Source organism: Rattus norvegicus, chromosome 16 (genome assembly GCF_036323735.1).
Source record: "Rattus norvegicus strain BN/NHsdMcwi chromosome 16, GRCr8, whole genome shotgun sequence".
Lineage (NCBI taxonomy): Eukaryota > Metazoa > Chordata > Mammalia > Rodentia > Muridae > Rattus > Rattus norvegicus.
The window spans coordinates 39,751,260-39,779,073 of NC_086034.1; the positions used below are offsets into that span (position 1 = coordinate 39,751,260).

Sequence of the window (27,814 nt, forward strand, 5' to 3'; positions counted from 1 at the left end):
CAAGCCTCCACAGGACCAAGCTCATTCCCTCTCACTGAGGCCAGACAAAGCAGTCCTATGATACATATATAGCAGACCAGCTCATGTAAGCTCTTTGCTTGGTGGCTTAGTCCCTGAGAGCTCTGAGGGATCTAATTAGTTGATATTGTTGTTCTTCCTATGAGGTTGCAATCCACTTCAGCTCCTTCAGTTCTTTCCCTAATTTTTACATTGATGTCCCTGGGCTCAGTCCAAGGTTGGCTGTAAGTTTCTGCATCTGTTTCAGTCAGGTGCTGGCAGAGACTCTCAGAGGACAGCCATGCCAATATCTTGCCTACAAGCACATCTTGATATCAGGAATAGCGTCCAGGTTTGGTGTCTGTACCTGGGATGAATCCCAAGGTAGGAAGGTCTCTGGATGGCCTTTCCTTCAGTCTCTGCTCCATTTTTTGTCCCAGTATTTTCTTTAGACAGGAACAAATTTGGGTTAAAAATTTTGAGATGGGTGGATGGGCCCATCCCTCAACTGGGGGCCATGTCTATCTATTGGAGGTGGTCTCTTCAGGTTTTATCTCACCACTGTTGGGCATTTCAGCTAATGTCATTGCTATTGGGTCCTGGGAGCCTTCCCCATCTCTGGCATTCTAGACTTTCTAGTGGTTCCTCGAGTTCCCCATCCCTCCGTGCTATTTATTTCTATTCATTCTCCTAGCCTTCTGGGCTTCTCTCCTGTTTTTCCCCATACCTAATCCTGTCTCTTTATCCTCCTCTTCCCTATCCCACTCAAGTACCTCCCTCCCTCTCTCCCTCCCTTCCTCCCTCCCTCCCTCCCTTTCTCCCTCTCTTCCACCCTTCTTCTCTCTACCTCCCATGATTATGATTATTTTGTCCCCCATTCTAACTGGGATTGAAGCAACCACACTTGGACCTTCCTTCTTGTTAAGCTTCATATGGTCTGTGAGTTGTTTCATGGGTATTCTGAACTTTTTGGCTAATATCCACTAATCATTGAATACATACCATACATGGCCTTTTGGGTCTGGGTTACCTCACTCAGGATGATATTTTCTAGTTCTATCCACTTGCCCCAAAATTTGTGATGCCCTAGTTTTTAATAGCTGAGCAGTATTCCATTGGGTAATTGCACTGCATGTTCTGTATCTTCTATTGAGGAACATCTGGATTGTCTCCAGCTTCTGGCTATTATAGCTATGAACATAATGGAGCACGTGTCCTTGCAATACAGTGTAGCATATTTTCAATATATGCCCAAGAATGGTATAACGGTGTCGTTAGTTAGAACTATTTCCAATTTTCTGAGGAAGTACCAGATAGATTTCCAAAGTGATTATACCAGCTTACAATCCCACCAGCAATGGCGGAATGTTCCTCTTTTTCTTTCTTTTTAAAGTTTTTTTTTAAATTTTATTGGATATTTTTTATTTACATTTTAAATCTTATCCCCTTTCCCGGTTGGTTTCCCCTCAAAAACCTGCTATCCCATCCTTCCTCCCCCTGCTTCTGTGAGGGTGCTCTCTCAACCACCCACCCACTCCCTTCTACCTCCTCGCCCTGCCATTTCCTTACACTGGGGCATCAAGTCTTAACAGGACCAAGGGCCTCTCCTCCCATTGATGCCCAGCAAGGCCATCCTTAGCTACAGATGGAGCCATAGGTCCATCTCGGCGTACTCTTGGAATGGTCATTTAGTCCCTGGGAGCTCTAGGGGGTCTGATTGATATTTTTGTTCTTCTTATGGGGTTTCAAATCCCTTCAGCTATTTCAGTCCTTTTTATAACTCCTCCTTTGTGGAAACCATTCTCAGTCCAAAGGTTGGCTGCCAGCATCTGCCTCTGTATTTGTCAGGCTCTAGCAGAGCCTCTTAGGAGGCAGCAATATCAGGCCCCTGACAGCATGCACTTCTTGGAATCCTCAATACTGTCTGTTTTTGCAATATATATATGTGTGTGTGAGATGGATCCCCAGGTGAGTCCGTCTCTGAATAGCCTTTTCTTCAGTCTCTGCTCCATACTTTGTCTTCATGCTCACCAGCATCTGATGTTGCCTGAGTTTTTTATCTTAACCATTCTGGTTAGTGTAAGGTAGAATCTGAGGGTAGTTTTGATTTGAATTTCCCTGATGACTAAGGATGTTGAACATTTCTTTAAGTGCTTCTCTGCCATTCGAGATTCCTCTGTGAGAATTCTCTGTTTCTTCTGTACCCCATTTTTAAATTGTGTTATCTAGTTTTCTAGAGTCTAACTTCTTTGTATATTTTAGATACTAGCCCTGTATTGTATGTAGGGTTAGTAAAGACTTTTTCCCAATCTGTTGGTTGCCATTTTGGCCTATTTACAGTGTCCTTGCCTTATGGAAAAGTTTCAGTTTCAGAAATCCCATTTGTAAATTGTTAATCTTAGATCCTGAGCCATTGGTGTTCTGTTCAGGAAAATTTCCCTTGTGCTGATGTGTTCAAGGTTTTCTTACTTTCTCTTCTGTTAGATTCAGTGTATCTGGTTTTATGTGGAGGTTCTTGATCCACTTAGATTTGAGCTTTGTGCAAGGAATTAAAAATGGATGAATTTTCATTCGTTTGCATGTGCACTGCCAGTTGAAGCAGCACCATTTGTTGAAGATGTTGTCTTTTTTCCTACTGTATGATTTTTGCTTGTCAAAGATCAAGTGTCCATAGGTGTGTGGTTTTATTTCTAGGTCTTCAATTCTATTTCATTGATTTACCTGTCTGTGTCTGAACCAATATCATGGTTTTCTTTCTTTCTTTCTTTTTTTCCCCTTTCTTCACTATTGCTTCTCAGTAGTATAGGTTGAAGTCACGGATGGTGAAATCCCCCAGAGGTTCTTTTACTATTGAGAATTATTTCCACTACCCAAGGTCTTTTATCATTCCATATGAAGCAAAGAATTGCTCTCCATGTCTGTGAAGAATTGTTTTGGAATTTTGAGGGAATTGCATTGAATCTGTAGATTGTTTTGTTAAAATGACCATTTTTTCAAAGTTAATTCTACTGATCCATGAGCAGGGGAAATCTTTCTATCTTCTGAGGTCTTTTTCGACTTCTTTCTTCAGGGTTTCGAAGTTTTTGTCAAACAGATCTTTCACTTGCATGGTTAGAATTACACCAACATATTTTACATTATTTGTGACTATTCTGAATGGTGTTGTTTACCTAATTTCTTTCTCAGCCCATTTATCTATTGTATAGAGGAAAGCTACTGATTTCTTTGAGTTAAAATTATATCAAGCTACATTGTTGAAGTTGTTTTTCAGTTTTAGGTTTCTCTGGTAGAATTTTTGGTTGCCTATGCATACTATCATATAATTGACAAATGGTGATATCTTGACTTCTTTCTTTCCAATTTGTATTACTTTGACCTCCTTTTGTCTAATTGTTCTCTAGAATTAGAATTGCTTGTATTACATTGAATAAATAAGGAGAAAGTGAGCACCCTTAGCTTGACCCTGATTTTAGTGGGTTTTCTTCAAGTTTCCATTTAATTTGATGTTGGCTGTCAGTTTTCTGTATATTGCTTTTATCATGTATGTGCCTTGAATTCCTGACCTCTCCAAAACTTTTAACATAAAGAGGTGTTGTATTTTGTCCAAAGCTTTTTCAACATCTAATGAGATGATCATGTATTTTTTTCTTCGAATCTGTTTACATAGTGGATTATGTTACTGCATTTTTGTAATTTTTGTATATTGAACCAATCCTGCATCGCTGCCATGAATCATGGGAAATGGTGGTTTTGATGTGTTCTTGTATTCATTTTGAAAGAATTTCATTGAGGAACTTTGCATCAATATTCATAAGAGAAATTGGTCGTATGTTCTCTTTCTTTGCTGGGTTTTTGTGTGGTTTAGGTATAGAGTAACTGTGGCTTCATAGAACATATTGTTCCTTCTGTTTCTCTTTTGTGGAAGAGTTTGAAGAGTTTGTGGAGTATTGGTATTAACTCTTCTTTAAAGTTCTGGTACAGAATTCTGCACTAAACCCATTTGTGCATGTTTTTTCTTTCTTTTTTTTTCTTTTTGTGTTTTGTTTTGTTTTATTTGGTTTTTGGTTGGGACTTTTTTTTTACATTTTATTTATTTTTTATTAACTTGAGTATTTCTTATATACATTTCGAGTGTTATTCCCTTTCCCGGTATCCGGGCAAACATCCCCCTCCCCCCTCCCCCCTCCCCCCTCCCCTTCCTTATGGGTGTTCCCCTCCCAACCCTCCCCCCATTGCCGCCCTCCCCCCCCAGTCTAGTTCACTGGGGGTTCAGTCTTAGCAGGACCCAGGGCTTCCCCTTCCACTGGTGCTCTTACTAGGATATTCATTGCTACCTATGAGGTCAGAGTCCAGGGTCAGTCCATGTATAGTCTTTAGGTAGTGTCTTAGTCCCTGGAAGCTCTGGTTGCTTGGCATTGTTGTACATATGGGGTCTCAAGCCCCTTCAAGCTCTTCCAGTTCTTTCTCTGATTCCTTCAACAGGGGTCCTATTCTCAGTTCAGTGGTTTGCTGCTGGCATTCGCCTCTGTATTTGCTGTATTCTGGCTGTGTCTCTCAGGAGCGATCTACATCCGGCTCCTGTGTCTGCACTTCTTTGCTTCATCCATCTTGTCTAATTGGGTGGCTGTATATGTATGGGCCACATGTGGGGCAGGCTCTGAATGGGTGTTCCTTCTGTCTCTGTTTTAATCTTTGCCTCTCTCTTCCCTGCCAAGGGTATTCTTGTTCCCCTTTTAAAGAAGGAGTGAAGCATTCACATTTTGATCATCCGTCTTGAGTTTCATTTGTTCTAGGCATCTAGGGTAGTTCAAGCATTTGGGCTAATAGCCACTTATCAATGAGTGCATACCATGTATGTCTTTCTGTGATTGGGTTAGCTCACTCAGGATGATATTTTCCAGTTCCAACCATTTGCCTACGAATTTCATAAAGCCGTTGTTTTTGATAGCTGAGTAATATTCCATTGTGTAGATGTACCACATTTTCTGTATCCATTCCTCTGTTGAAGGGCATCTGGGTTCTTTCCAGCTTCTGGCTATTATAAATAAGGCTGCAATGAACATAGTGGAGCACGTGTCTTTTTTATATGTTGGGGCGTCTTCAGGCAGTTCAATGTCCAATTTTCTGAGGATCCTCCAGACTGATTTCCAGAATAGTTTTACCAGTCTGCAATCCCACCAACAATGGAGGAGTGTTCCCCTTTCTCCACAACCTCGCCAGCATCTGCTGTCCCCTGAGTTTTTGATCTTAGCCATTCTCACTGGTGTGAGGTGAAATCTCAGGGTTGTTTTGATTTGCATTTCCCTTATGACTAAAGATGTTGAACATTTCTTTAGGTGTTTCTCAGCCATTCAGCATTCCTCAGCTGTGAATTCTTTGTTTAGCTCTGAACCCCATTTTTTTAATAGGGTTATTTGTTTCCCTGCGGTCTAACTTCTTGAGTTCTTTGTATATTTTGGATATAAGGCCTCTATCTGTTGTAGGATTGGTAAAGATCTTTTCCCAATCTGTTGGTTGCCGTTTTGTCCTAACCACAGTGGTTGGGACATTTTTAATGATTGCTTCTATTTCCTTAGGGGTTGTGGGACTGTTTAGACAGTATACCTGATCTTAATTTAACTTTGGTACATGGTATCTGTCTAAAAAAAAAATCATCCTTTTCATCAAGACTTTTCAGTCTTTTTGAATATAGCCTTGTATTGTAAGACCTGATATTTCTTTTTGCAAATTTTACATAGCTCAAATAAAAATTGAAACCATAATCACTGATTTGAGAGTAATACTTTTGAATTAAATGTTTTTGTCATTCGATTTTAAAGGGAAGCTTCTGCAGTATCAGACACAATGTAGTTTGTATGCTATTACAGTAGACAATACTTAATTTTTACCTAGCTCTGATGTGCTTCTCTAATTTCTGAGGAGGATATCGTCACTCCTGATTATATATTGCAAGACTTAGTTTTACGTAGGACCTTCTGAAAGTGTTCAGTATTGATTGGTGAACTTGGTCAAAGACCTTACTTATGTTTCTTCATCACGTTTTATGTTTTGGAGTGATAAAAGTAAACTCTCTAGTGCCTATTATATACCTAACACCCTGCTAAGCATTTCACATTCATTATTTTTAGCCTGATTTAGTTAATATTATTGTTTTCATATACAGAAGAGAAATGGGGTTTTTTTTTTAAACAGAGAAGAGCCTTATCTTAAACCACAGCTAGTAATCATAACAATAAAAACGAGGGCTAGAAAGTGTATTCAGTCTTACTGGGCCTCTTGTTCTCTCCATTTCTCTTGCTGAGCATACTAAGATTACGAGCCCTGCCAGCGTTTTACCTGTATCGTGTCTAAGGATTAAACACTCTGCAAACATTGTGACATGGAATTATATTGTTCACTTGGAAAAAGGGAAGGCTTGTTTGAAGTTTGCTCTAAAAATAGTGTGTTCTCCAAGCTCTGTCTTCCAGAGTCACCTACAACTGGCTGTACATTTTTATTCATCTAAAGACATTGCATTGGTCCAGGGAGATTTGGGGAGATGCGATAAGTATTCTTGCTGCTTGCTTTCCTGTAATAATAAATCTCATTATTTCCGACTCAGGAATTTTGTGTTTTCAGCAACCATAAAACAGGGAAAGGTTGATTTTAATAGCAGGATAAAAATAAAATTTGAGACTTAATCTTGAGGCAAATGTCTGACTTCAAACCCTTCATCCAAAAAGCAATTTACTTAAATGTTTTTTAGTTTAATCCACATATATAATCATAAAATAAAACAAAAAACAAAAACTATAGTCCCACTAAGGCTGAAGAGTTAGGTCAGTGATTAAAACCACTTGCTACTCTTTCAAAGTCTCTGTGTTTGATTCCAGAATCTACATGGTACCTTGTAGCTATTCATAACTCTAGACATCTGACACATTCTTCTACTTTTGCAGGCCACTGGCACAATGTGATGCATATATATATATATATATTTATATGCATTTATATATATAATACATTTAAAAATATATTTTTTAAATGCACATCATTTTTCCACCCATTCCTTTCTCAGTTCTATTTCTTCAATGTTAGACTTTTTTCAGCCATTTCTATATTATTTATATTAATATATAATATGTTATTATAAAATTAATAGTTGAAATTGTTTAATGTCTTACAAAGGATATACAAGTCTTTTTTAAAATCTTATAATCTATGCATACTTAACTAACCACCAATCTACAGACTTACTTGTCGATAGACAAATATCCCACAATTATGTTAGGAGTCTGTAATTAATGTTGTGTTAAGGTTGGTAAATTGCATAATTACTGTTCTTGCATAGTGTTTTCATTTTTTCTTGATATTAATAAATGTCTTACATTAACCATCTTCATAGATTTATATTCTTACTGCTGTTACTCTGTCTCCCTGCTACTAAAATGTTTTTAGTGGACGGCAGGGTATCTGTCTGTGCCATTTCAATGAAAATTCTTCCTTTTTGTCTGCTCTGCCTTTCAACTCAGATTTAGATTTCTGTACTGATACCCAGGTTCTACATCCTCTGTCAGTTGTCTGCTTGTGTGTGTGTGTGTGTGTTTGTGTATGTGGTCGTGTGCATATGTGTGTGTGTGGTATGCAAAGATATGTGAGTGTACGTGGTATGTAAACATGTGTGAGTTTATGTATGTGGTACATGTGTGTGATGCGTATTTACGTGTTTGGTTTGTGTTTTTGCATGTGTGTGTGTGTATGTGTGTGTGTGCGTGCATGAATGTGTGTATGTATATGTATGTATGGCATGTGTATATGTGATGTGTGTATGTGTATAAATGCATGTATCTTTGGTATGTGTGAGTATGTTTGCATGTGTGGTATGTGTATGTGTCTGTGGATTTGGTGTGTATAAATGTATGTTGTATGTGTATGGATGTATGGATATAGTGTGTATGTATGTGAATAGATATGTGTATGTGTGTAACTTTGGTATGAGTGTGTATGTTTGTGAGCATGGTGTGTGGTGTGCATCTTTTTTATGTGTGTATGTGTTTCTATATGTGGTCTCTCTCTCTTTCTCTCTCTCTCTCTCTATCTCTTTCTCCGTGTGTGTGTGTGTGTGTGTGTGTGTGTGTGTGTGTGTGTGTGTGACACTTTGATTCTACTTACTTGGAAGTTTCCTTTATTTTACATATTTTTCCTCACTGCTTGCTATTACAAAGTATCAATGCCTCTATTATTTTATTTTTGAAAGTATCATTTTATACATGGTTAATGGGAAGAAAATCATCATTGATTGTAGAGCCTGGGTGAGGAAATCAGGATGGGGAGATTCACTGATGTTCCTAAAAGTCTACGTCCATACTTCTTGCCTTCTCTTCTTTTTTCATTTTTGTTCTTTGCTATCCTGCATTTTCTAAAGTCTGTTTTGCCTATAATTCCTTTAAGTTAGATGTTAATTATTTCATGCCTTCTGTTGTTCTCCCACTTTGTCTCATGTTCTGCTGTTTCTGTCTAAGTTTTCACACTCATTTCCCAGCTTCTTAGACACTGCTCTCAGCACTTGTCTGTTGTTGATTTAATGTCTGTTCATTTAGGCTTCCTGTGTCCCAGTGCCATTGCTCTGTTTTATTCAGCTCAATGAATGGCTTCAGTGAGACTTAACAGGGAATACGGATGATTGCTCAAGTTCACTTGGTTGAAGTTTCCAGAACCTTCTGCCTTCGTTAAACAATTGGTGAAGCCAGATCTCACATGAAACACCACAGATGCTCCATTTGAAAACTGAACAAGATTTGTTTTCTTGTACTTATTTTTTATTAACAAAGAAACTGATGATTTGAAGATTTCAAAGTCCTGTAAGATATCCAAAATCAACTCCAAAAATTATTTTTCATTTGATCATTTGATCCAGGATACAGGAAAGGCTGTTAACCAAAAGGACTTCTGTTTTATCTAAATTCAAACTGAAAGATAAAAGATGCATTTCTGAATCATTCCATAAACTTTTCTCTAAATGTTAGAAGAAATACAGCCTATCTATAAGAAATACCATTTACACAAGAGATACATTCAGCATCTTCCTCTATTTTCAAACAAAACATTCCAACATTTACAGCGGATACAATAACAATGTCTTGATAATTATACTGAAGTTCTCTTTTAAATAAATGTTGATACTTTTAGCATGATGAATTTCAACTGGAGAAATTGTTTCGGTCTAAAAATCATGTAATCTTCTTAATAAATACATCTGTTTTATTGGATAAATCTTCAGAATGGAAAGACCTTATGATTTTAAGCTTTCAAGGTATTATATGGTTACCAAAAGGTTCTTCCTGACAAAACATGCTCCAGTTTATTGATGTGGGAATGTGATGTGAGAGCTTAGCTTTTACTTTTTAAATCACATTGTTAACTTTCAACGTATTTATGGGAGGAGGGTCCCATGCATATCATGTGCACATGTGAAAGCCAGACTACAAGAAGAAGACAGTTGGTCCTTTTCTCTTAGTATTGAGTCATGAACCAAATTCATGTCTTCAGGCATTGTAGAATGTGCCTCAACACACTGAGCTATCTTGCTAGCTCCCACACATAGTTCTTTATGTTGACATTTTCCAACTCCAATAAAATTTACATGTAAACAAACACATATAACCATAGTGTATATATTTCACACTCAGATGCACACACACAGAGGCACACTAACTTCCATAAAATTCATATGTAAATAAGTACACATAATCATAGTGGATATATTTAATACTCAGATGCACACACAAAGATACACACATGCACACACACACACACAGATTCCTACACACATGCCATATTTCAGTTCTGTTAAATGAAATAATCTGCACATTTTAAATTTGCAAAGAATGATGTTTCCATTGCACCCAGTGAGGTATGTGTGTGTGTGTGTGTGTGTGTGTGTGTGTGTGTAATTTCAGTTAATTAATTAATTAATTTGTGCATGTGCATATACACACATGCAAATGGACAGCCCATAGCACATGTGTGAAGGAAAGCTTGCATGCAGTAGTCCGTTATCTTTTTCTACATTGGGGTTTAAACTCAGACTCCTAGGGTTGGCATCAAGCATCTTTCCCTATTGAACCATATCCCCAGCTCTGGTGCTTCTTCATCTTTTACTTTTTTTAAAATTTAACCTTTATCACAAAAGTGTTATATAGACGAGTTAACACTTTTATCAGGAAAATGTTAATTGACAAAGGTACATTTTTGACATTCTGGTTTTTGCAAGCACTGTCCGATGAAACCGTATTAGCAAATAAGAGTTTTAAACTAGTTGGAAGGAATTAAACTTGTTAAATGTATAACCTATGATGGATTTATTGAAAATCACCATGAGTCTACAATCCAGAGAATTCAGGTATGACAGGAGTAAATTAATGGAATCTGTCACATACTATATGAATTTGTTTTTTGAGTAATCCATAGCTCAGTGTTTAAAATTCAAATAACATAAAGTTACTTAGGGTAAGATTGATAGTTCTTTATTAAATTCTACCACTCATTTTTATAGCTGATTATTTTACTCAATTATGTGTTTCCTTCCAAAGTCCTTACAAAGAGATCTACACATAGTCACACATTATTTAACATGGGGTTAAATTTTAAGAAAGGCACTCTGGATAGATCATTGTGTAAATACTATAGAATGCATTTCAATAAGCCTATTAATATATGGCATATCTAATTGAAATCTAGTATGTGTAATACATGTAACTGTGCTTCAACACAACTGGCAGTGCTGTGGACTGGTAAGCCCATATTTATCTTAAACAAGTGATTAGTCTATTGTATAATAATCTTACAATGGTTAAATGCCACTAGAATAAGCAAAATCACAATCATAACTCTCACTAATTTGTTTTTAATTATTTAACTTTTGCATTTTTGCATATATGTGTGCATGTGAGTATATAAGTAATTGTGAGTTTAGTTTTGTGGAGGGTAAAGTACTAGTTGTTTGTTTTCCTAAGGCCTCAGATAACATTCTCCTTTACTTTATCCTTCCTTTTCTTCCTTCATCTTCTTTTGGCCTACAACTCATTAAGTAGGCTAGGCTGACTGACTAGTAAGCCCTGGACCAGTCTGTTTACCTCCCAGCACTAATATATTGATACATACATAAATACATAAATATAAATGTAAATATTACATATATTACTGATATATATACATCTACGTAATTACATAATTTATATCCTTTTCCTTCATCTAAAGTCTCCCATATATATTTATGTATTTTCAGTTTGCTCTCTTTTAAATGTATAACTTTTTCAAAAGGGTCTACTCCATGCCCTGAAAGTATATATATTATATGTATGTAACAATACTTACACATATATAATTATTTTAAATTAATATAAGTATAAAATGTTTTCCTGGTCTAGTGCTCATGAAAGCTAGATGAAGTTGTTGGACCTACTGGAATTGAAGTTGCAGATGACTGTGAGCCACCATGTTGGTGTTGGGAATCAAATCAAGGTCATTTGGAGGAGCAGCAAACTCTCTTAACTACTGAGCTATATCTCTGACTATTTACTCATGTCCTTATTGATAATACTTTGTTGTTGTTGCCACAAGAGGTACCTTTGTGTGCAAATTTAATGCATACAAACTATGTAAGTAATTTGGAGTCTTAGAAATAAAATTACAAAATTAAGGTACATATGAATCACATCACATCTAAACAAATCATTTTACCAACATATATCCACTGAATTAACACTAAATATCATCAGCATTACTAATTTCTGTTCGTTACAAAAACAAGAACCTGATATATGTTGAGACTCGCCATTGACATGTTAAAGTGTATTTTCTGTACATATCTCATTTGTTATTTATATTATCTTTCTGCATCAGTTATAACTTTAGTTCGTTGTTGATATAATTTAATAAACTCAGAATAAGAAGGAAGAAAACTATGTATTTGCTTTTTTATTTTTTTTATTTTTCTGTTTAGTTTGTATTTTTAAATTCCATTTTTGTAGAGGAATTTTAATGCAGCAATTGACAGCTCTAGAAAGGGATCATATCTAAAGACCTTCTTAGATCTATGTGGTCTGCCTGGAATACAGACATGTGTTTAATCCCAGGAGACAGAGGCAAGTAGGTCAAACTGGTATAGATCAAGTTTTAGGGAAAGAAAAGTTTAGTTCCATGTGTGATGGTTCATGCCTTTAATCCCAGCACTCTGGAGATAGAAGCATGCCGATCTCTGAGCTCTAATCAGTTAGTTCAGTTGCATCAGTGCTTTGAGAGGGAGTACAGTGTAGTGTAGTTTTTGGCAGTTCAGTTCCTGGAGTTTGAGGCAGTTTTTACTAGGTAGTTTTACAGATACAGGTCCAGAGAGAACAAGCTAGACACAGGTGAAGACACAGTGAGTCAGAGAATGAGTAGGAGTCAGAAAATTAGAACATATCTAAAGAGTTGGTTTGATGCCAAGCAGAGCAATTCAATCAGAAACTAAGAGAAGCCAGTTTGAATCAGTCAGCTTGGAGAGTGGTTTGGGCCAGCACAACTGATTTGAACCAGCCAGTCATAGTTCAGAAAGAACTAGAAAGGAAGAGCTTATTCAGCATTAAGCATCTGAGACAACAATTTCATTAGCCAAATAAAAGATATATTTAAACCTTGTTCCTTCTTTTACTATTTATTTCTGATAGAAAACTTTTTTACTAGACTCTAAGAATAAATTTACTTCAAATAAATTCCTACAGCTTCTTTCATCAATGCAAACTTCCCTTTCACTTTACTTTTTGAAGGATACTATTTTTCGATGTTATACTTTTTTGTTGACCCTTTACATTTTTTATTTAAGTCAAGCACATAATTTGCTTATTGAGAAATTTTTACCATGGTTAAAGCTCATTTAATATTTAATGTCCATGCCATATTAATGCTTGACATTAATTTTCCTTTTCTTCCTCTATGTGACTTTTCTGGTATTTTATATAATACTTGAATTTTGACTAAAGTATAGGCATAGATCTATTAACACTACCATATCAGAACAAAAGGGAAGGTTGCTATTTGATTACTTCCAATAGAAGTAGAAGTCAAGCTTTTTCTAGCCAATATGATATTGACCTGTGAGTGAATAGTCTTAGTTACCCCCACTGACACCATGGATAGAGTGGCCTTATTACCAAATAGTGGTGTGCCCACTCATCTTGAGTTTCAGTTAAATTCATCTGATACTACATAAGCACAGAGGAAGGATTGGTTTTAGATGGAGGAAGGTAGCTCTATATTGGAATCTTTGAAAATGCTTTAGTCTGGGATGGTGATCACAATCTGGGCCATTAAATGTTGACCTAACTCTTTTTTTTTCTTTCTGACCCTGACTCTACTTACAAAATAAGATAATTCATTGTAACCCTTCAAGATTGGAAGCCTAGGTTCACCTCCTGAGCCTGTTGGTTTCAAGATGGCCTGAAGCAGTGTCACATTTTGTTGTTCTCATTTTTGTTCACTGTATGGCTGGACTGCTGAAAGGGGTTAAGTTTTTTCTCTTGCTAGAGTGTTGTTTTCCTAGCTACACTAGCTAGAGAAAATAAGCTTTTTATTTTGTCAGCACCTATTGGTGCTTCTGTGTTGATAGTTTCTTCAGTTCTAAGTCTGGGATATATAACTTTAAAAATAAAAAAAATCAGGAATTGTAAATGTTGCACGGTCCTTAGACTTCAGAGTTCATGGTGAGCTTATCTGCTTCATCCATCTCGAATGTGTTTTTTACTTTATTATATGCGTTGTGTCCAGTGCTTTCATTTGTATTTAGTAAAATAGGAAAATATTTTTCTGACACAATTTCACAGTGCTTAAATTCTTGCTTTTCTGATTATTTATTTTGACAAATTTCTAATATATTTTAGAACTCTTTTGTCCAGGAAGGGCTCACCATGTAGCTATTCTTCTATATAGGAAAAGTCTTAATTAGAGAACAATCAGCACTTTATTTACATCATGAGACTCAGAGAAATTCAGAAGACTCACAGGTATTTAGAAATCTGTAGAAATTGCCAGTTGATAGTAGGCACTTTAAAATAATGTATTAAAAGAAACAACAGGCACATGAAATAGGAAAATATGAATAGCCATCAGAGTACAATAGGATATAGTTATGAGAAGTAAATATAGAACAAAACACTTTTGGAAAACCCCTTGGCAGAAAAGTTTTTAAAATAACTATGGCATAAGATTAAATTCATTTTCTGTATTTATTCTACAACTTGGTAAAAATTGAAACACCTTTAACATTATAAAGATAAGATGAAGATCCAAGACTTCTATTCTTTATGAAAAAATAATTAACAAGAACAAACTGAGAATGAGAGTTAATTTTATTCTTAAAGCCTAAACATGTCTAATTTTCCTTATATCTGAAAACACGCTCCTGTTAATACAACTATTTCAACAACAAGCACGCTAGTTTCAGCATAGCATTTTTCTCATGAGAAAGATGGCATGAATACTGCCCCTGACATTTTGTTTATCACAGCCAAGAAAATAAATGTAGAACACTTTTGAAACAATAACTCATATGTTTTAGAAGTCATTTTAAATGTGAAGCTGTTAAGTATATTCCTGTAAATACCACTTTTCCCTTTTTGCTCAACCTGTACCTATTTGATATCTACTGACATACGAAAGTTGAATAAATTTTAGAGCCTCGATATGCTTCCCAGATGTCTTTCAATTGCCATCGTGAATGCCGCCAACTTGCTTGTTTTAGCAATCATTACTGACATGTTAAGATGGACTTTTGGAATTCCCATCGTCACTGTTGATTAAGACTGCTGTTGATTAGATAAATTTGGAATATCATATACTACCACAACTCAAGGCAAACAATGATAAGTTACCCCCAAAATTTCAAAACTACATAGCTATAAAGAAAGCAAAGAAAAGCCAAACCTACAATACCTTATGTTACTAAAATTGACCATTTAAGTCTGTGCTTACCTTATTGAATAAAGAACATTTCCATTTTTGAAAATTCTTAGCAGCTTGTTATCGGTGGTGACTTCGTGGAAGTTAGCCCCCTTCTCATTAGCAAAGAACAAGTCAGGTTTCCATATGGAGTCCAACATGGATGGGTCGAGGTCTAATGAATCATCAGGGTATTCACTGTATGCAAGGCGAGGATCATTCCACTTCTGACGAAGGAAAATGTTTACTCTGTAATCCTGAGTGAGAGAGAGAGACAGAGGGAGGGGAAAGAGAGGGAGAAAGGGAAAGAAGGAGAGAGGGAGGAAGGGAGGGAGGGAGGAAGGGAGGAAGGGAGGGAGGGAGAGATAAATAAGTTTTAAGAAGTATAATGTCACTATAGCTTGACCACTTACAATATGGAGCACTATGGAACATGTAAATGATGGAAAAACTACAGATGCAGGAATGCTTTGTTGTTTCAACTGTGTCTTTTATGCCCACAAGCTTTCCAAAAAAAGAACATATAAAAGGACCTTTTATCACATCTTTTTCTTCTTGTCAAATGTTACTTTCCTGGTTTGTCATAGTAAAATATTAAATAGTAGTTACACATTTGAAGCCAAATGTTTTCTCCATTACACTTATTTTTAGAATCATGTCTGACAGGGTTAAAAGTAATTTTTGAAAGCTTTCTATGCTAGAAAATAGCCATGATCAACAATGCCAACCAACCAGAGCTTCCAGGGACTAAAGCATTACCCAAAGACTATACATGGACTGATCCATGGTTTCAACTGCATATGTAGCAGAGGATGGCCTTGTTGGGCACCAGTGGAAGGAGAAGCCCCTGGTCCTGCCAAGGCTGGACACCCCCCCCAGTGTAGGAGAATGTCCAGGGTGATGGTGGTAAGGCGGGATGGATGGGGTGCACCCTTATGAGGGAGGGGAGGGGAAAGGGGACTTGTGGACAGGAAAGTGGGAAAGGGAATAACATTTGAATTGTAAATAAAGAAATATATCCAATAATAAAAGAGAAAATAGCCATGAATATGTTTTTCTATAATTTAGTACACAATTTTAATTTTGCTTTTTAAGATAAAGTCTCACTATGCCATCTTGGTAAGTAGGCCTCAAACACATTATGTAGACCAAGGTGGTTCAGAACTCATAAAGATTCTGTCTCTGTATCACAAGTCCTGGAATTAAATATGTGTGCACCCATATATGGCATTATATACCTATTTACTATTTAATATTGTTTAATATTAAACTCTTTTAAAATATGACAAGTCCTCTAAGATACTTTATTGAGGAAAAAAAACAAAGATGATCTGTGAGTACTAAAAGAATAATAATGGCTAATCCTAGAAATTACTTCATTATGACAGTGACATTTTCCAACTATACATTTTAAAGATTATTTTAAGGAAGAGTCAATGTTTTCAACATAAGTTTAGCTTAGTGTGGGCGTGCATAGTTGCATGCATGTGTGCCTGTGTGTGTGGTGGGGGTTGTGTATACAAAGTATATAAAATATAATTCAACATTTTCTTTGTTTTTTTTGTCTTTTTAAGCCAGAGTCTCAGGTTGGCCTCCCACTTACTATGTAGTTCAGGATAATCTTGAGCTGCTAATCCTTGTATCTCCAATTCCCATGTGAAAAAAATTATAGGTATACAGGACAAGGCCACATCTTGTGAACTTTTTCATTATTAGTTTTCTCCTTACATTTTTGCAAAGGTTAAATCTATAGACCTGATTAAATGTGATTTTAGTATGTTTGAAGAAAGTTTCAGTTATCCAGAAAATGTTGGCAATATTCAGAGAATACAAAAGCCTGCCCATTTTCTTATTTCTTTAATATCTAATAAGCAAGCTATAAAAGGGTCTTCCAATCTCTCGGACATTGTCTTTTAGGCAAATTACATCCAGCCTTTGCTTTGAATACTGAAAATACATATGTCCTTCTGGTCAGGATTTGGTGCTAATACTAATAAGTTAGTTAGTCTCTAACTTCAACTAAACTTACATACCAGATGTTCCCCCCTCTGCCTGCTAAGTGTTCCCTGTATCTTCCTCTGCCTTTTCTTGTGGTTGTACTTTATCATCTCAAAAAAGAATATAAGCACTACTAAATGTGTGACACATAGCAATATAAATCCTTTAAGGATTTTATAAATTTTTTGGAACATATTAACCCCAACTCTTAAATCTCCAAGATCCATCATCCCTCCCTTTGCACGAAATTTTGTGTCCTCTTTTTATTATTATTATTAATTTTAACATGGAAACTGTTCTAATTAATTTTATTTTTTTTACCCAGGGATAAGAGCATACTCTGCTACCTATAGCTTTTGTACACACACACTTTATTTTTTTAAAGTTATATAATTTATGCACCTATATTGAGTGTATACATACTTCTGTGTGTGTCTGTCTGTGTGTGTGAGTGTGTGTGTGCTTGTGTATACAGAGGCCGGTAGAGGGTAGCAGGTATATATTCTGTCACTTTTCATGTTTTTCACTTGAGAACCAATGTGGAGGAAGATACTTCTGTCTTTTTATTTATCCCATAAATTCCAATTTGTGCTGTCCATATATTCTTGAGTGTATGGTCTTCCACTGGCACATTTCCAAATACCATGAGCTACTTACACTTTTAAAAACTCCTTCCAGCAGCTATCAATTGTAGGTAACTTCTCAGCTAGGGATGGGAATTTGGGTGCATATTCCCTCTCCATCATGATATTTGTTCAACCTTGGGATTACATAGATTTTATGCATAATGTCAAGTTAATTTTCATTATGCATATGTGTGCATATATTTGTATTACTTTTAAGATGCTTCTAATAGTAGAATTCTGATTGTAATTAGAAAGGGTATGTGACTTGAATAAAAGGTAAAAAAAATCATAGACATTTTGAAAAATGATCCAGATTTCCTGTTTTTAAGGGTCCTAGGCAAAGTTGCTTGCAGAGTTAACAAGTAAACAGAAAATCATTATTTGTCAATGAAATTATAATTAATAACTCTCCAATATTCAACTAATTAATTTTCTAGAGTCTTTGAAATTTGAAGCACTTCATAGTATAAGTGTGCATCACAAAGCAAGAACAAACACTAATATTCAGTTGTGATATAATTGCCTCTAGCACTTTCTCTGTAATATCCCCATGTTGCCTGCACCATCTGCTCCAGGAGCATCCATAGGGAAGCTGATTGTCTGGGACCACTGATTCTGAAATAATGGCCCATTGGAAAAGCCTTATTCATTCTTCAGTTACTAAACCAATAGGGAAGAAAACCATTTTATAATAACTATTTGGAATCTTTAAAAGGTTATTCCAAAATACCCTGTGAGTTTCTCATCATTATCCATATGTTTATTCTCTTTGAGAAGGTCAGAATCATTCATAAATTACCAAAAACTATAAAGGAATAGTTTTGTACCAATTCTAAAATCAGATAATATAAGAAGTATTAGTTAGATCATAAAATATATTAAATGGATGGAGATATGTAATTTTTTTTTTGGTTCTTTTTTTTTTTTTTCGGAGCTGGGGACCGAACCCAGGGCCTTGCGCTTCCTAGGCAAGCGCTCTACCACTGAGCTAAATCCCCAACCCCGAGATATGTAATTTTTATCATTCAGTAACTTCTTTGTGTAAGAGTTAGAGTCACAGATCAAGAACACCAGTTATTCCTTACGCTGGTGTGTCAGAATTGTTGAAAAGGAAAAAACATTTTTGTGAGCATGCTGACAAAATTTAGAGGTTTATTTCAATATATTGAGTTCATTCTGTTAATTTCAGTCTTGGTTTTTCAGAGGAACACTGGCACACATCCAGTATTTCTGGTAGCTACTGGTTATCAGTGAGAAGTAATAGTACCTGTTGCTGTTTGGTTGAAAGGTATATTACATTACATCAATCCACATGTCCCCACCATCTTCTACCACACACATCCACTTTCATTCTTGTTCAATTCTTTTTATTTGCACACCATGTGTCTAATTGTCTTCCTTCTTTACATTATTCTGGAAAACAGGCTGCAAACATTCTCACAGCCAATTATGACAATAGACTGGTGGGTAGGAATAAAAACAACTTCACTCACTATGCTTCTACCCACTGTTTAATATTATGTTATTCCAAATAGCGAAACAAAGCAACAATCCTTATTTAGGCATCCTAGATATAGAAATCTTGCCACTACTGATATTTTCTATATTGGGCCCAAATCTTCACTTGGATGTCTGATCACTACAACTTAAGAACAAGTTATTATACTTAGCTATATTATATCTTGATGGGAATCATAATTTGCATGTTACAAAGAACACAACCACTGCTGCATGCCATTCATTTGCAATATATATTTAGTATTATGTGAGCCTGATCTGCTTGCCAATTTGGGACTTCCATTAAACAAGTACCTTTCCCCATCAGAAAATGTAACTTAAATAGTAAAAGGCACTTGGTACTTTACAAATGGATAGGGCCATCACTAAACATATTTTTGAAGACCTTCCAACCAATGTATTTTCTGAAATATCTTTTGTAAGCTATGATATATGCAATAATTGTTTAAAATATAGTTAGATGAACACAGTGTTAACCATTAGTGGCATTTACTACTTTGATAATATTGTATAGTAATAATAACTATTCAGTTCCAGATTATTTTTGTCACCCAGGAGGGAAATTATTACCCATTGTGCAGTCTTTATTCTCTGCTTTCAACCATTGATAATCAGTACTCTGATTTCAAAATTTGCAGACTCAGGCGCACTGGGAACTTTGGTTCATCTGAATGATACAATATGTGACTCTTTGCATGTAGCTTCCTTCACTTTGTACAATATTTACAAGATCTGTAAGTTTAAGTAAACAGAGATCATGCTTAATTTAGTAAGAATTAAAGTAACTTATTGGGAGAATTCTATCTGAAGTTGAAAAACTTTTCCAAAGATATTAACGTTTTAATAATTGAAAGATATTTATATGTAAATTTTATATATGATATCACAATGTTCATGAACATACATGTTTACTACATATGTATGAGTGCATAGACTGTATATATAACCCATCATAAACTACAATCATCATAAAAGATGAGAACCATCTGATGAAATGTACTTATATCAAACATGAGTTTACCTGCTTTAGAAGATAAACTTCAAATACTATACTGAATAGATAGGGAAACACTGGGCAGCCTTATCATGTTTCCAATTTTAGTGGGATTGCTTCAGGTTTCTCCACTTAATTTGATGGTGGCTATAGACTTGCTGTATATTGATTTTATTATGTTCCATTATGTGTCTTGAACCCCTGATTTCTTCAAGTCCTGGATCTTTTCAAGTGTTACATTTTACAAGGTGTTTGCAGCATGTAATGAGATTATCATGGGATTTTTTTTCTTTGAGTTGGTTTATATGGTGCATTACATTGATGGATTTTCATATATTGAACCATCCCTGCTTACTTGGGATGAAGCTTACTTGATCATGGTGGATGATGTTTTTGATGTGTTTCTGGTTTGAATTTGTGAGATTTTTATTGAGTATTTTTGTGTTGATGATGTTCATAAGCACAATTGTTCTGAAGTTCTCTATCTCTGTAGAGTCTTTGTGTGGTTTATATATCAGGGTAACTGTGGCCGCAAGGAATGAATTAGGTAGTGTTACTTTTGTTTCTATATTGTGGAATAGTTTGAGGACTGTTGGCATTAGCTCTTTAAAAGTTTCGTAGAATTCTACACTAAAACCGTCTGATCCTGGGCTTTTTTCTTGTTGTTGCTGTTTGTTTTTGCTTTTGTTTGGGAGATTTATGATGATTGCTTCTATTTCCTCGGGGGTTATGGGAATGATGTGATAGCTTACCTGATTTTGATTTAACTTTGGTAAGTGGTATATGTCTATAAAATCATCCATTTTGTTTAGATTTTCCAATTTTGAGGAGTATATGCTCCTGAGTAAGGTAACCCTGACCAAAAGGGACATACATGGTATATACTCACTGATAAGAGGATATTAACCATAAAGGACAAAATACCCATGATACATTCCATAGACCCAAAGAAATTAAACAAGAGAGAAGGCCCAAGCAAGGATGTTGAATCACACTCAGAAGGGAGAACAATAGTCTTAGAAGGCAGAGCAAGGGAGGGAATTGGAGGGAAGTAGGAAAGGAAATGGGGTAGGCGTGAGGAGAACCAAGAGAGAGAGATGGAAAGGGTTAGGAGAATGAAGGAAATCCTGCAGCTGCAGTGGTCCAGAAGTGGGTAGAATTTTTAAAAAGTTCCAGAGACCTGAGATGGGGGAGACTCCCAGGAGTCAATGTGGATGACCTTAGCCAAGAGGCCTGAAAGTGGAGATATGAAACCTGAAAAGGCCACCCCCTATAGCCAGGCAGAACTCCCCAATAGAGGAATAAGGACACCAACCCATACACAAAACTTTCAACCCAAAATTTGTTCTGTCTAATAGAAATTCAGGGGAAAAGGTAGAAAAGATTTAAGGAATGGCCACCCAATAATTGGCCCAACTTGAAACCCATTCGGTGGGCAAGCACCAATTTCTGAAATTAATTTTTTATTGGATTTTTTAAATTTATATTTCAAATGTTTCCCCTTTCCAGGATTCCTGTATTCAATCTCCCCTCCCCCTTCTTCTATGAGGGTGTTCCCCCACCCGTCCACCCACCCCTTCCCACCTCCCTGCCCTGACATTCTCCTACAATAGGGAGTCAAGCCTTGGCAGAACCAAGGGCTTCTCCTCCCATTGGTGCCCAACAAGGCCATCCTCTGCTACATATGAGCTGGAGCCATAGTTTTGTTTATGTGTACTCTTTCGATGATGGTTTTGTCCCTTGGAATTTTGGTTGGTTATTGTTTTTATGGGGTTGCAAACCCCTTCAGAACCTTTAATCTATTCTCTAACTTCTCCAGTGGAGAACCCATTCTCAGTTCAGTGGTTGGCTGGGAGCATCCAACTCTGTATTTGTCATGCTCTGGCAGAGCCTCTCAGGAGACAGCTATATCAGCATACATTTCTTAGCATCAGCCATATTGCCTGGGTTTAGTGCCTGTATTTATTTGGGCTGGATCCCCAGGTAGGGCAGTCTCTGGATGGCCTTTCCTTCAGTTTCTGCTCCAAATTTTGTCTCCATATCTCCTCCTATGAATATTTTTGTTTCCCCTTCTAAGAAGGACTGAATCATCTGCACTTTGGTCGTCATCCTTCTTCTGCTTCATGTAGTCTGTGGATTGTATTTTAGGTAACTTGAGCTTTTGGACTAATATCCACTTATCAGTGAGTGTATACCATATGTGTTTTTTTGTGTTTGGGTTACCTCACTCAGGATATTTTCTAGTTCCATCCATTTGCCTATGAATTTCATGAAGTCATTGTTTTTAATAGTTGAGTAGTACTCCATTTTGTAGGTGTACCACATTTTCTGTATCCATTCTCCCGTTGAGGGACATCAGGTTCTTTCCAGCTTCTGGCTATTATAAGTAAGGCTTCTATGAACATAGAGGAGCATGTGTCCTTGTTCTATGTTGGAGCGTCTTTTGGGTATACGCCCAGGAGTGGTATAACTAACTCCTCAGCTAGTACTATGTCCAATTTTCTGAGGAATATCCAGACTGATTTCCAGAGAGGTTGTTCCAGTCTGCAATCCCACCAACAATGGAGGAGTGTTCCTCTTTCTTTACATCCTCACCAGCATCTGTTGACGCCTGAGTTTTTGATCTTAGCCATTTTGACTTGTGTGAGGTGGAATCTCAGGGTTATTTTGATTTGCATTTCCCTGATGACTAAGGATGTTGAACATTTCTTTAGGTGCTTCTCAGTCATTAGATATTCCTCAGTTGAGAATTCTTTGTTTAGTTCATACCTCATTTTAATAGGGTTATTTGATTCTCTGGAGTTATTAGTGATACCCTCTTACGCTTGTAGACAGGAGCCTAGCATGACTTTCCTCTGAGAGGCTTTTTTCAGCGGCTTATTGAAACAGATGCAGATACCCACAGCCAAATTGTAGATGGATGTTGGGGTTCTTACAGAAGAGTCAGGGGAAGGATTGAAGGCCTTGAAGGAGATGGGAACCCCACAGGGTGACCAACAGAGTCAGCTAACTTGGACTTCTGAGAGCTCCCAAAAACTGAGCTATCAACTAAAGAACACACTGGAATAAGGCCCAGGGGCATATACAGCAGATATGCACCTCAATCTCTATGTTCATCCTCTAACAACTGGAATTGAGGTTCCTTCTAAAACTATGGCCTGACTGTGATATCTGTTCCCCAACAATGCTGCTTTGTCTGGCCTCAGTGGGAAAGAATTGACTAAACTGCCAGAGACTCAGTGCACCACGGTGGAGAGATAGCACAGTGGTCCCCACTCAGAGATGGGGATGGGGGATAGAGGATGAGTAGAATGTATCAGTAATGGGGGCACTGGAAGGGAGAGGTGCTTGGGATGCAAATAAATAACAAATTAATTAATAATTTAAAGAAAACATAATCATGGGGTTGGGGATTTAGCTCAGTGGTAGAGCGCTTGCCTAGGAAGCGCAAGGCCCTGGGTTCGATCCCCAGCTCCGAAAAAAAGAACCAAAAAAAAAAAAAAGAAAGAAAGAAAGAAAACATAATCATGCTGAGAAGATTCAGGATTCTATTTAAGCATGTAAGCAATTTCCAGTTTGATCTATCTTTATCACTAACAAATTTAATGGTGGTAATGTTTAACAAAGTGTCACTATCCTATTTGAGCAATTAGGTTTTAATTTAATGCCATATGTAATTTGAGATTATTATTTTATAAATAACTAGCTAATTGTTTCTTCTGAGTCTATGTAACATAAAAATTAGGAATAAAATTATGTAAGCCAATATTCTTTACTTCAAAATATTCTACTTTAAAGATATTTATCTAATTCCAGGGAACTATATGAGTCTGTAAATCACTTGTAGGCATAAGCAAGAAAAACTGAGTTCTGCTCTTCAATTTTACATTTCTTAAATGTACATACTTGGTGATACATACTTTCAATTCCAGTGATTCCAGGGGACACGGGTAGATCACCGAGGCTCACTGACCAACCAGACTACTCTACTCAGCAAGCTCCTGGTTCATTAGAGAATTTTATTCTAAAATCAATATGGGCAGCGCAAAGAAAATGATGCTCAAGTTAATATCTGGCTTCATACATACGTACATACATACATACATGTATACATACACACGCATTTAAGTATCTAGGTTTTGTTATATACATGCATATTTTCAAAGCTTAATCTTATTATTTTGGCATATATACTATTCACACCTTCCTTCACAACATCAGTGTTCTATTAATACAGCAGCTTTGCATTAGGGGGAAACACACAGTTTAGTAAACATGGACAGAAAAATAGATATTATTGGCAAACATTTTTTGTTGTAAATAGAATTTGAACACATAAATAAAACATTCTAATGATTATTTTGAATATTTTAAATAGCTTAGAACACTACTGGCTTAATTTAAAATATACAATATTAATTACATTTCTAAATTTTAATTCATTTATTGTCCATTGGAATTTTATAGTTAATGAGAGCTTATATGACATACGCCATATTCTATGTGGTATTACACGCTGAAGATTCAGAAACATTTTTCCATTTTGCAAAAGTTTTAGAGAGTTAAACATTGTTCAAGAAAAAATTGAATTGTTTTGCATTTGCTGTTCTTCTGAGTAATTCATATAATTCTTTAGAAGCTGTTTATTGATTTGGAGAGTGGCCAAGAAGCTATGTGGAGTCTGCTCAGTGTACCATACAGATGCAATGGAATTAACTTCCTTTTAGAAAACATATTGAATGTTTTAGCCTTACTTACATACTTTGTGAGAATAACAGACAAAATGTTTGCTGCTTCTGAGTAAAATGAAGTGAATGCTTAAATTTATTTCTATTTAATGATACCTAAATGGTATATAAACAATCTAACAAAATGAAGCAGAACTAAAGGGGAGTTGTAATGAATCTTTACATACTTTGTATCCTGGGTAGATAATACTATTAGCAATACTTTATAATTTGTAGATATTTTTATATTTATTTTTTGTATTTAAAATATGACATTTTCTGCTTCCTATTCTTCCCTTAATCCCCTTCCATGTTCCCCTTTGTAAGTCTCAAATCCACAGATTATATATATAATAATAATATATAATATAATATAATAATAATATATATTAATATATATATAATCTATTATAGTTGAATGTAAGGCGTCATGATAAGTAAAGATAAGTTGCCAAACTGTGGTATGTTTTCATTTTTCATACTTGTACCTGGTAATCTCTCTCATCTTTTATTTGTATACAATGTAAGCATTTTAGTAGACTACAATCGAACATAAGACCTAGGACAGACTTAACACCAACCTGATGCTAAAGTTGAGAAACCAAAGTACCATTATTCCATTTCTAGATCATAGTTTTGTCCTGATCTACTTCTGAATCTACTGATATATTAATTTTTCTCTACAATTAGCTTAGTATTTGTACTTGATCACTTTCATTACAGAAAAGCTATTTTAACTGACTAAATTCCCAGAGATTGAGAGTATTAGGTCGCTTTAGTAGTGTCACATGACAGGCAAGCATTATACCTGAGATCTTGTCATTTTCCTTTAGGCCAAAAACTAACTCAGTATGCTACACAATGTACTGCCTTTTGCAAGTGATGTTGTCTCAAAAGCAAGGTGCCCTTTGAGGAAGCAGATTGTTTTCTGTCAGGTACTGTGTCTATCCCACTCATGGGGGTCACTGTGTGACCTTTATTAACACCAAGTGGAAAGGACCCTGCAACATGTTTTTCTCACTTATAGAGGATCATTTCTTGCTCACTCGGAAGCAATTTTGTTGAGAAAAAAACTTTTTTTAGTAGTGATGACAAAGTATTCCAGCAGTCTTTGCTGAGCAGTTTAGAATGATATTTTCTTACAGTGCTTTTGTGACTTCTAAGAAGAACTGATTTTTAAACTATATTAAGTAAACTCATACTTCAGGATATTTCTTCAGCTTGAATGAAAGCATCTATTTTTTATCAGCTACAAAGGATGATTGCTAATATGTATAAATTCTCTAGCACACTTTATGTAAGTGGTGATTTAAAAAATAGTAACAGAGCAATAACCAAAACTATGTGTGACAAAATAAAAAAATCATCTCAACATTTTTTTATTTAAACACAAAAAATAGGAAGACAATATTCTTTGCTAGGAAGCTGAGTAGCTAAGATTGAATCAGTGGGTTAAGGGTTTATGTGCATATTGACCAGGGGCTTTCTTAATTCATTTGGTTTAGAAGAATGCATTGTTCAGAGCTTTAATAAGCTATTTTGAGAAATAAGATTTGAAGAGTAGAGGCAATAAAACTACCTTCAATGGATGAATTCTCCAGAATGAATTACGTTTTAGAACACAATTCTCCATGACCAGGGTACTAAAAATTGTCAAGGGCAAATAATTTAGCCCTGGTAAGTAATGAGAAATAGAAGTCCCATAAAGGAAAGAAGATTGCAAAAGCAGATTGCCCGCATCCAAATAAAATAGTTATTCAGCTTTTATAGTGGGTGATGATTCTATACTCATGGCATTTTTTTTAAAAAATAATGTCTCTTTTGTTTCATTTTTAAAAATTTTTGTTTTGTTTCCACTTTCTTGTTTTGAGTTGAAGGAAAGTAGACTAATTCAGACTTATGATACAAATTAAATAATTCAAATCTTATTTCTCAAAAATAGCTAATTAAAACTCTGAACAAAGAATTGTTCTATTGCCAACTGAATCAAGCAAACTCATTGTCAATATGCACAAAGACACTGAACTCAGTGATTCAATTTTGGCTTATCAGCTTCCTAACCAAGAAAATTGTTATCTTCCCATTGGTTTTCTGTAAAATTTCATCTTTGTATCAGATAGATAATTGAATGAATAAGGGGGCCTACAAAACAATTTGTCCAGGTTATTATTAAATTAGAAATTTAATGAGATATGAGTTTATTTTCTAGTTGTTCACAGAGCTTCTAAATAAAACTTTAAAACATCCCAGACCAAAGACTCATAACCCAGATACATCAATGGCAGTTTCTTAGCAAAATTTATAACTTATAAAAATAAAGTTAGAGTTTTTGCACAAACAACTGCGTATAAAGAAGACTGCTAAATAAAATGTTACACTGGTCACAAGATTGGAAGTCTCACCTGCAGCTATCTATGACAGTAAGGCAGCAACAGAGACCAAGCATTGCATGACTGGGCCTTAGCAAGTTCAATTTCTGCAATGAATCTAAAGTTTGGGCCTCAGGCTTAATCACATATTGTAGACAGGATCATTTCTGGTTTAAAATTTTTGAGGTGTGTGCAAGCAAAGGACATCCAGAGACCACCCCATCTATCCTGCCTGCAGATACCAAATCCTATACCATTGCTGATGCCAAGAAGTGCTTGCTGATAGGAGCCTGATATGGCTGTTTCTCTGAGAGGTTCTACCAGCACCAGACCAATAAGATACTTACATTCAAGCATCAGACTGAGCCTGGGACCAAAATGGAAGAGCTAGGGGAAGGACTGAAGGAGCTGAAGGGGATTGCAACGCCATAGGAAGAGCAATAGCAACTAACTGAACTACCCAGAGCTCCCAGGGACTCAACCACCAAGGTATGCACATGGAGCAAGCCAGGACTCCAAATACATATGTAGCAGAGGATGGCCTTATCTGACATTAATGGGAGGGGAGGGAGGCTTGATGCCCCCGTATAGGGGGATGCTAGAGGTGTGAAGTAGGAGTGGGTGGTGGGTGGG

The 27,814-nt window shown here is 36.1% G+C and overlaps 1 protein-coding gene across 2 annotated transcripts in view; it reads right to left on the reverse strand.

The window, feature by feature from the left end:
- Glra3 (glycine receptor, alpha 3) overlaps positions 1–27,814 on the reverse strand; it is a 646,799-nt gene that overhangs the window by 540,726 nt on the left and 78,259 nt on the right. For both annotated transcript variants that reach the window (XM_063274983.1, NM_053724.5), the window contains exon 4: positions 14,983–15,206. In XM_063274983.1, coding sequence (XP_063131053.1) covers positions 14,983–15,206 — 224 coding nt within the window. The remainder of the gene's footprint in view (positions 1–14,982; positions 15,207–27,814) is intronic.